This window comes from Bos indicus x Bos taurus, chromosome 6 (genome assembly GCF_003369695.1).
Source record: "Bos indicus x Bos taurus breed Angus x Brahman F1 hybrid chromosome 6, Bos_hybrid_MaternalHap_v2.0, whole genome shotgun sequence".
NCBI lineage: Eukaryota > Metazoa > Chordata > Mammalia > Artiodactyla > Bovidae > Bos > Bos indicus x Bos taurus.
The window spans coordinates 70,356,484-70,367,364 of NC_040081.1; the positions used below are offsets into that span (position 1 = coordinate 70,356,484).

The 10,881-nt window shown below is 40.2% G+C and overlaps 1 protein-coding gene across 2 annotated transcripts in view; it reads left to right on the forward strand.

Moving 5' to 3' along the window:
- The window catches only part of KIT (KIT proto-oncogene receptor tyrosine kinase), an 87,342-nt gene extending 77,072 nt beyond the window's left edge, over positions 1-10,270 (forward strand). For both annotated transcript variants that reach the window (XM_027544520.1, XM_027544521.1), the window contains exons 15-21: positions 1,442-1,533; positions 1,989-2,116; positions 3,133-3,255; positions 6,160-6,271; positions 6,385-6,484; positions 6,831-6,936; positions 8,030-10,270. In XM_027544520.1, the coding sequence (XP_027400321.1) occupies positions 1,442-1,533; positions 1,989-2,116; positions 3,133-3,255; positions 6,160-6,271; positions 6,385-6,484; positions 6,831-6,936; positions 8,030-8,158 (790 nt within the window). In that variant the 3' untranslated portion in view covers positions 8,159-10,270. The remainder of the gene's footprint in view (positions 1-1,441; positions 1,534-1,988; positions 2,117-3,132; positions 3,256-6,159; positions 6,272-6,384; positions 6,485-6,830; positions 6,937-8,029) is intronic.
- The last annotated feature ends 611 nt before the right edge of the window (positions 10,271-10,881 follow it).

Below are 10,881 nucleotides of genomic sequence, written 5' to 3' on the forward strand. Positions count from 1 at the left end.
CAGAATGGCAGAGAGCTCCAAACAGCTCTCTGTACTGAGGTTTCTCACCATCTACCTCCGAATTATTTCTGTATTCCTTGCCCTCTTTTTCCTTAACTTAGGTTATCAAGAGGCACAACTACTGTAGCACATTTTTAAAAATTCTGCACCTTATTTTCATCTCTTTTATCCTTGATACCATTCTGAATTTGAATATGTCAAGAGTTTCAAGTTCCTTTAAGAAGAATTGGTGTAGTTTACAATCAGAATAGAATTCTCTGCCATCTTTTGCCTTTTCTTTCTTTTAAGATCCACCATTTAAGATTTTCTAGATTTATGCAGCCCGACAGAATCATAGTCATCATGCCTAATCCCTTATACATTTTATCTCTGCAGTTGTGTGATGGGTTTCCTCTTTCCTTTTTATTTACCATATCCCCTGTATTTTGAGAAGGCAAGACTTTGTCTCCTGAACTTAACCCCAGGCCCTGAAAGAGACCTCAGTAAATATGGTTGATGGGTGATTACCTCTTAAAGGGTTTTTCTGTACCTCTGGCTGAAGTTTTAAACCCTAGATGAAGCTTTTTATTTTTTTTCGATCCTGTAAACTTTGAGTGGTGTCAAGGGGCAGTAAAATACAATGTAAACCAAACCACCTTTGGTCGTTTCTCTAGCACATATGCTCTTTATGTGAATGAATGAACCACTTCGCCTTATTTCTAAACCTTGGCCTCACATATATTTTTTGATTTTCTGAAATAATGGCCTAAATAGTTCAATCCTATGTAGTGTTTTTTGTGCTTTGGGATCCCATATGGGATTGGAACCACCAGCACGCTCTGAAGGAGATTGTTGTCATGGTGTTTCTATGCTAATCAGAAGCAGGAAGTACTAGAAATCTTGAAGACTCTCCAGCCAAATGTTACAGATTCAAGAGGTCCAGATGGTTCAGAAAATCATCCAAATTATTGGTGTTTATCTGAACCAAACTTGGTTTTTTTAAACTATCTTCCATCAGTCGCTATATGTTAACGATCCCTGTCTTCCCCCACTAATAACACATCTCAGGAGCTCTGGTTCTTTGTCTCTTTCTTGTCTCTTTCATCTTATCTCTCTTGAGGCTAATTTAGAGAGTTTGAAGTGATGTGGGATAATGGTTTTGGTTCTCTGTTTCTCATTAAATCCCTGGTGTAGAGAGATAGGACATTTCTAACCAGAGTCCCCACTACAGTTGAATACAAAAAAAGGCCATCTAATTCCTAGGGATTGGACCCAAATGTTGAATATTAAAAACTCATATCTTACTGAATAAGATTTTCTTCATTTAAACTTGGCAATACTTTCTTTAAATAAATCAGCCTCTTATGTAAAAAAGGGAGTGGAGAGATAGCCTGCCTCTCACATGCTCCCCCATCTCTCATTTTATTTACTCGTGATTTGATGGACGTTTCATTTCTCCCAGCAATGATAGTACTAATGAGTACATGGACATGAAACCTGGAGTTTCTTATGTTGTACCAACCAAGGCAGACAAGAGGAGATCTGCAAGAATAGGTAGGTACCTATCAAACAATAAGAACAACCTCACTGACTCAGAGTTTCTCATATCACCATGGAATCTAACATCATTCCTGGTAGTAACCGGTTCTTTACAATAGGCTCAGGGTAAGCAGGTATTTGGAGTCAGAGCCTGTGTTACTGTATCTGAGCATCTTGTTGCATATATGATAACATATGAATATCAAAATACATCAGATACATATAAAAAAATATGAGACTTTTGTGTTCATCCACCATTCTTCTTCCTTAAAGATTTTGTAACTTAGCCCAGGATTGGGAATATTAACTTTGTGATTCAGCACCTTCCTGTCCTTAACACTGGGGAGAGGATTTGCCTGCAAGTTCACATCAGTTCCCTGATTACCAGCCCTTGGTGGTGTTGTCACTGTCTTTTACTCTCCTTGTCTCTAAGATTTTAATTGCTAAGAAAATCCTTCTTCTCCTAACAGGTTCATACATAGAAAGAGACGTGACTCCTGCTATCATGGAAGATGATGAGCTGGCCCTGGACCTGGAGGACTTGCTGAGCTTTTCTTACCAGGTGGCAAAAGGCATGGCGTTCCTTGCCTCAAAGAATGTAAGTGGGGGTGATTCTCAGAAGGGTCCTGTCCCTGCCCCCACCACCCCCAAGGAGTATTTAGAGCCATAGTTAGAATGCAGAGTGTCGCTTGAAGTGTGGTAACCAAAAGCAGAGGAAATATAGTTTCTTCATGTTCCAACTGCTGTCTCTTTGAAATTCCTGTTCTCATAAGTTTTAAAGTGCAAGCCTGTCTAAATGAGCTTTCTATGAATATATTTTTTATATGCAATGAATTCATTTAGAATTTGGCTTTTAGGATGTAGGAGCTGCTCTTAGAAAATAAAGAGGTAGTTATTTTATCAGCCAAAGGAAAGGGTATCTCTTGTAGTTGCAGTGCTTGATGAAGCATATACTTGAGCCTTTTTGAAGTTAGACTTCAAATATTGCATGTATGGTTTACCAAGTGCTGGGGAAGTAAGGAATCGAGAGAGAGTAATAAACATTTGATCAAAAGGTTGAGGATAGGAAGAGAATGAAGGAACCAAAACAAGAAAGATGGTCTCTAGAAGGGTGAGAGGAATTTCTTAGGAAACCAGGCTAACAGAATAGGATGAGGTTACAGATCCTACCCTTAAGTGTCATTGGTGACATTTCCGAACAATTACCAAACTAAAAGAGGATATAGGATGGCTGAAATAAAGAGCCTCTTCCCTTTGTCCTTTGAGGGGGTCAAATTCAAGTTGTAGACATTTTAGAAACTCTTTTTAAAAGGACATATTCAAAGAGAAGCATGTAAAAGGAAAGCAGTCCTAAGGGGGGGGAAAGCATTTATTCAAGTTGGTTTTGAAAGCAATTATAGTAATTAAAGTCCTAACAATGTAAAACACAAATTGAACACCATTCAGAGCGCCATCTAGATATTTATTTTTGGGGCACCGAATGGTTTAAATGTAAAGCAAAGCTACTGGCTCTGTATAACGAAAGCAGCATTCTAGCATTCAATATAGCTTCCACTGTTTAAAAAGTTTAAAATAAATTTAAATGGTTTTCTTTGTCTCCTACTCTTCTAATAGTGTATTCATAGAGACTTGGCAGCCAGAAATATCCTCCTTACTCATGGTCGAATCACAAAGATTTGTGATTTTGGTCTAGCCAGAGACATCAAGAATGATTCTAATTATGTGGTCAAAGGAAACGTGAGTACTCACTCTCTCTTGACAGTCCAACAAAAGATTTTCGTTTCAATTTTTAAAAAATATTGTCTTTTTATGATTTTCATAATGCAAATCCTACCTTTGCGATATCATGCATTTTAGCAGTCAAATTAAATATACTTTAGCAAAATTCCAATAATAGAATTCCTAATTCTAATTGTGTAATTATGGGGCATGTGAAAGAAACAGAAATAGCCTTAATTTTCATTATAGCTGGAGAATAGCAATGAACTCGATTTTGTTCAAGTGAAACAAATGTGGACCTGAAGGTCACAGCAGGAGAATTTTATTTTGAGATTGAGAGGCTATATGAAAAAGATTAAAATCTAAGATAATGTTCAGAATTAGGTATATAGAATATTGGATCTTATAATCAAGAGAGCTTCTTAAAGACGTTCATAAGGAATAATTGGCTTATGGAACATAGTGATTTTATTTCAAAGTGCTCTATTTCATTGCCAATTTTCATTGTTATCATCAGGGCAACCCCTTGGCATTAGAATGCAGTGTCTTCACATTTTAAAAGTTGGGGAAACTAAAAGCACAGTGTATTTTGTGATATTTGTCTGAGATGACACGGATCAGTAGAGGCTGAAACCAGAGCCTATGATTCCCAGAGCAATATCCCATTAGTATGGGAAGCCAGTAGTCCTGAACATATATATTTCTCCATCTATTTTCCCAGGCTCATAGCTCCAGTCCAGAGCTATTCCTAGAGGTAGCTATTGGTGTGCCTACACATAATGTAATATTTCCTTCTCCATCACTAAGGCGTCTCTGTGGGTGGGCTGTACTAGACTTGGTTTTTGTAGAAATGTTGCTGGGTTTACTTTCTGATGACAGCATGCGTTTCTATAATAATAACTCACTAAGGCTAGGAGTGTTAATAACACCAAGTCCCCACCATCCTGGTGCACTACTGGAAGGAAGAATGAAAGGTGGTTCTCTATCCTGGCCTTTGAATATTGACAAAAGGCTAATGGGTTCCGGGCCCAGTCTTGCTGAGTTCGAACCTGGTTCTGTCATTTGGTGGGTGTGTCGTATTTGGTAAAGATGACCCCAGCACCTCTGATTTCAAGACACCTTTTATTAATAGATCTCAAGTTAAGAGCCCCTATAAGAACTTGAGCACAAAATCTGGGAGGGGATACTGGAAAGCATTTATATTTTTTTCCTACTGACTAAAATAACTTTAAGACCAGAAAAAAATTGTCTTCCCAGTTTTGGGTCCTAAATGGATTATGGGAAGGGTTGATTTAGCTTTCTGTGGTAAATTAAGATCCAAGAATCCAGAAATGTCTCTAAGAGGAATAGTCACAGAAAGTTTGGCTGGATGTTAGCGGAAGGAGTTCAGGATGTGAAGTTCAACTGTTGAATTTAAACTCTGAATCTGCCACTCACCACCCTGAAATAGTCATAGTCAGCATAAGCCACTACTGTCTTATCAAGTGGTTGGTTGTACAGGATAATTTTTCAGATCCTAGTGAATCAGCCATACTGAACTAAGCACTGGTACCCACATTATCTCATTTAACCCACAAGACAACTCATGGAATTTGAGGTACAATTTTTGCTTTATGGAAGAATATCCTGAGGCTTCTATTACAGATGTATGTGATGTTCCCAGTGTGTTAGTGAGGGATAATTGTGGCTGTATTTGACAGAACACCCAAGAGGAAAGTAAAATAAGGATAGGAGTTGCTGGCCAGGCCTGGTATGGAGGTTCTATACCAGGGAGCAAATTCCTCAACCTTTCCATTTTACACCATTCCTGGTGTGGCCCTTAGCTTCATGGTCCAAGATGCCTCAAGAAAGCCAGCCAACAGATCCAGCAGGCAAGACAATGGAGGAAGAGACGAGAAGGAAAAGGCCACAGGACACATGCTAACTTCATATTAAGGAAGTTTTCCAAAAGCTGTCATATAATACTTAGTGGCCAAAACCGAGCCACGTGGCTGCACACAGCTATGAAGGAGCTGGGCAATGTAGTCCTTACCCTGGGAGGCCACGTTTCTATTAAGAGATAAGGGTAACTAACCTTCTTTGGTAACTAACCTCTGTGTTACACAAGGCCAGTGGTGGAGCCCAGGTTAGAACCCAAGTATCTGTCTCTGACAACTATGCTCGTAACCACCAGGCTGTACAGACTCAGTGACCCCCATCTTGAAAATGAAGATAGTATTGGGGCTTCCCTGGTGGCTCAGACGGTAAAGAATCTGCCTGCAGTACAGGAGACCAAGGTTCGATCCCTGGGTAGGGAACATCCCCTGGAGAAGGAAATGGCAACCCACTCCAGAAGATAGTATACAGTTGACCATTGCACAAGGCAGGGGTGAATCTCAGTATAAATGAAAGCCAGAACTCCATATCCATGGTTCCTCCACGTCCTTGGATTCGACCAAGCATGGATCGTGTAGCATTTATTATTGAAAAATATTCGTGTATAAGTGGACCCATGCAGTTCAGACCCTCATTTTTCAGGGGTCAGCTGTACTGGTGATCCACTTATTTCAGAGGTAGTCAGAAAAAAAGTAAAAATTCATAATTCACAAGAGTTCCCTGCTGGTCCCATGGTTAGGATTCTGGGCTTTCACTGACAAGGCCTGGGTTCAGTCCCTGGTCAGGGCACTGAGGTCCTGCCCACTGCTTGGCACGCATACCCTATTCCACCCCACAAAAGAAAAACCACCCCAAACTAAAAAAACCACACATAACATAATTCTCAGAGGCAATCAGGGTCCTCTGAGGTCATATGGGTAGAAGGTCTTTGTGAGATGCCCATCAAGTTCTCACCCCACCTCTCTATAGGAATATTTTCTATTCAGGTTTTGATTTTTTTTTAGCTTTGTGATTAACATTGTTGGATCTTTTGTGCTTCCATTGCAGGCTCGACTCCCTGTGAAGTGGATGGCACCAGAGAGTATTTTCAACTGTGTATACACATTTGAAAGTGATGTCTGGTCCTATGGGATTTTTCTGTGGGAGCTGTTCTCTTTAGGTAAAGTGAGCCTTGCCAAAGGCACCTTAATCACACTCAGCATCTTCTTTAAGGTGCTACCAGTGCTCTCCTTGCTGATTGTCATGCTGATTTGCAAACTGTTTGTGCCTCAGGAAGCAGCCCCTACCCTGGAATGCCAGTCGATTCTAAGTTCTACAAGATGATCAAGGAAGGTTTCCGAATGCTCAGCCCCGAGCATGCACCTGCGGAAATGTAAGGGCCCAGATGTCCTTCCTTCAGATAACATTTCCTCTTTTGTTTTCCTTTTTTAAAAACAGAAACTCGTATATTGAGGGTTTTCACTAAGCATAGCTTAAAATGTCATTTGGTTCCTTGTTATGACATCTTGGGCAAATGTTATTTCGGTCGCTGAGTTTCATAAAACTCGCTACCACATAGAGTTTAGGCAGAGTCTCAGTACACACAGTTTTATTTATACCCATGTCATTGAATATGTCCAGTTGTGTAACCCTGGAATTATGTTCAAAATTGTTGAATGGCATATACCTGCAGATCAGTTAAAGGCATTGAGGAGTGATAACTGGCCTTGGTCTTGCAGGTATGACATCATGAAGACCTGCTGGGATGCTGATCCCTTGAAAAGGCCAACATTTAAGCAGATTGTGCAGCTGATTGAGAAGCAGATCTCAGAGAGCACCAATCATGTGAGTATACTCCAGTCAGGCACAGGACCTCCATTCTCTTGGTTCCAAAGCATGTCCTCCTTCTCAGGTTCTGGGGGTGAGGACTAAGCTACCCACCCTTTCTCTCCTTTGCTTAGGCTATAAATTGAGTAGGAAAGTGAAGCAATGGAAGCAAGTTCTTTTTGCCTAGCCCCCTACTCTGAGCCAAGGGATATGAGATGAAGAGGCGAAAGAGTAGAGGGCTTGACACTCAGAAGTGTGGGCATAGAAGTTTCCATAAGGATTTGCCACTTTTCCTTCTCCACCCCAAGTGTTGGTCATGGGGCTTTGCATCTGCTCTGTCTCACGTGTCAGGCCATTCAGCCTTTGGAGGGTTGGGGTAAGGCACGTAGAAAAGACAGCTTGTTCCCTGCAGTAAAATAAACCTTCTGCTCAAGTAAATAACCAGAACATGGCAGATAGCTTTCATGGCCACAAACCGTAGAGAATGAAGAGTTGCTTGAAGTTGAGGGATCCCTCCTAGTGATTTGAGAAGCGGGGAGTTCAAAACTCAAATTCATGATTTCTTTTGCTTTTAAGGAGGAATGAGTGATCCTTATTTCGACTCAGATTTTTTTTTTTAAGCTGCTTTTTTCTTCTGGATTGTGCTTGGAGCTATCTTTTCTTAAGATTATACCATTGATACTTTCAGGTTGAAGCTCGCTCTTCTGGGTGTCAAAGCACATTTCAAATTAGACAGCATTTCACACCCAAGTGCCTGGTTCTCAATGGAAGAACCACCAGTTTCTTAGTGAATGATATCAGCCATTAGATGGGAATTGGCTACAGAAGTTTATGCACCTTTTAAAAAAAGTTAGGTCATTCTCATTCCTGGATGCATTCCAGCAGAAAAGCACACTTTGGACTATCACTTCTTACGTAATCAGACCATGGAAAAATGAGGGATAAAACAAAGCTTATCCTTGGTCAGTGTGATTTGGTTCTTGGCTGTAAGGTCTTGTCAACCTCCTGGCTGTAAGAATCTTCCTAAGTTATTTGCAGTTCCTAAGCTGCACATGTGCCCCTTTGTTCCTTGTGGGTACTGGCGTATTGACTGTGGATTTTTTTTCCTCAGATTTATTCCAACTTAGCAAACTGCAGCCCCCACCGGGAGAACCCCGCCGTGGACCATTCTGTGCGCATCAACTCTGTGGGCAGCAGCGCCTCCTCCACGCAGCCTCTGCTTGTCCACGAAGATGTCTGAAGCAGTCTGCATCTGGGGGTCTCCTGACAACCCCGAACCCCCTCTCTTTTGGTTTTCACAATGGTTCCTTTGTTTTCCTTCCACTCGAATCCTACTCCAGGGTAGTGGACACCCTGATGTAATCCTGTCTTTATGAGCACCCTTTAGTGGCTGATGATTTTTGTCATCAGCTACCATCAAGCTGCCTATGTTCCTAATAGCACACAAGCCCCTGCTAACAAGGAAACTTCAGACTTGGAGAAAGGGAGGGTGGGATGGACTAGACACACTGAGTCCTTCCCAAGGTTTCTCCAATTTCTATCTGAAAAATGTAGTTGATAGTTTTGAGTACATAGCAGTAGTCACCTTCATTCCTCATAATCATCCATGATGGTATGATGATGTAGCAAGACTAGAAGCTGAAACCTTATCCCTTGATGCGGAAAATAGAATGTTATTCAAAGGCCAGAAGCCTATGAATATCTGGGCTCACGAAATCTAGTATTTCATGCTGGGAGTAAGACATAGGCCATGGAAAAATGTTCTCCAGGCCTGAATAAAGACTGCTGGGCATGAGCCTTCGTGCTTCTGACCTGGTTTCTAAATCAAATTCACTAATAGTAGCTGAATTGGAGAGATGGCCTCCCAGCCCACATTTTGTATATACTCATCTATAAATTGTATGCATTCACATATTTGAGGGGGGAAAACCCACAAGGTGTAGTTTCTGAATACAATTCTGGCTTGAGTCTGCTGTGTATAGGAATAACTGATGAGCCAGAACAAGTTTGAAGGAAACAGTGCTTTAAAAAAAAAAAATTATTGCCAAGCACAGTCTTAACAAAAATCTCCTTTTGTAGCCGATGAACTTGCTCTAGAGATTGTCCAGAACAAGCCGACCAGCTTCAGAATGTCATCGTGTTCAGTGGATTTGATGCCGTTTGAAAAAGTGATTTATTGCATGACTCTGGCAGGAGTGACAACCAGTGCTATCTTAGTTTGGATTCTTCTGTAGCCAAAAATAAACTTTAGATTCAGCCTCCATCACAGGCATGTCCTGGACACCTGGCCAGTATCTATATAAGTGTGTATGTGTGTGTGTGTATGTATGCTTGTAGACAAAATATTTTGGGAGTAGTCTTGCCTTGAGCCCAGAAGGGTCCTTCAGCACCCAAGAAGTAGCCTGGCTTTCAGCAGCAGCCCAGCTTTTGTTTCACCTCACCTTGCTGTATAGGGAAGCTAACCAAAAGCCTACATAGAGGAGTGCTTAAGTCCATATTTATTTGCAATCCACCTGCACTTAAGGCACTCTGTTACTTATACTCAACATACTGTACCTGTTCCTTAGACCTTATTAATGCTACTGTCCTACTGAAACATATTTCAGTTCTATCTACCCTTTAGGCTGTAGCCTGGATATTATTCTTAGTGTTACCTGTTTGTTTGTTTGTTTGTTTTTTTTGCCTCTACCCAATTATAAGAGGTCCATGGGTACATGGCAGGGTTTATGTTGTCTCGCAGGATTCAGGTATGCTGCCCTCACGGTTTTCCCCTCCTAGGTGTCTTTGCTTTCATTTAGAGAACTGTGGCCATTTATCTGAAAGTAACCATTTGCACTGGAGTTCTATGCTCTCGCACCTTTCCAAAGGTAACAGGTTGGGGCGTTTTGTTGCTAATGTAAGACGTTTTTGCTGTTTGCCACACTTTGTCTGAAAATTTTCTTTACGTTTCTATTGACTTTGGTTATAGTAAGAAAAGTGGTTGTTAATTGTAGATGTCTAGGTACTTCAGGGGCACTTCACTGAGAGTTTTGTCTTGGATATTCTTGAAAGTTTATATTTTTATAATTTTTTTTTTTTTACATCTGATGTTTCTTTGCAGTAGCTTTATGTTTGAAATTATTTTGTGGCTTTTTTTTTTGTAAATATTGAAATGTAGCAATAATGTCTTTTGAATATTCCCAATCCCATGAGTCCTTGAAAATATTTTTTATATATACAGTAACTTTATGTGTAAATATGTAAGCGGTGCAGGTTTAAAGGTTGTTTATGTTCTATGTGTTTTTTTCCTGATACGTTGTCCAACTGTTCACAGTTCTAAAGAATTCTAATAAAAGTGTAAATATAAAGTCAATGGAATTTTTATTTTATTATTTCAGAGTCAGTGAAATTAAACTTGAAAGTGTTAAAAAGTGTTAAAGTGCATTCACCCTGACATTAGAATGGTTTGTACCTAGTATGTGTAAGGTGAGGTTTCCCAGATGGCTCATAAGTAAAGAACCCACCTGCCAATGCAGGAGATGCAGGAGACTTGGGTTCGATCCCTGGAGAAGGAAATGGCAACCCACTCCAATATTCTTGAAAAATCCTGTGGACAGAGGAGCCTGGTGGTCGCAAAAAGTCAGACATAACCTTGCGACTGAGCACATGCACACATGCGTGTGTGTAAAGTGTGTAAAGTACATGCAAGCCTATCAGATCACTAGGATTTGTATACTTAAAGATTTGATAAACATTTATTAAGAATTTGTATATGCTGTGTTTTCTCATTTTATTTTTACAACCCAGGATCTCCATTTAAATTGAAAAGTAATATAGAAAACATTGCTAGGATGATTATTAAGTTGATTCATGTGAAATGACCCATCTTGGTTAGCAGCAATTTTATGTGGTTCAATCTGATATAACTAGCTTGTTTCCTCCTGAAAGAGATTGCCTAAAAATTAATATGAACAGTGAAGTTCA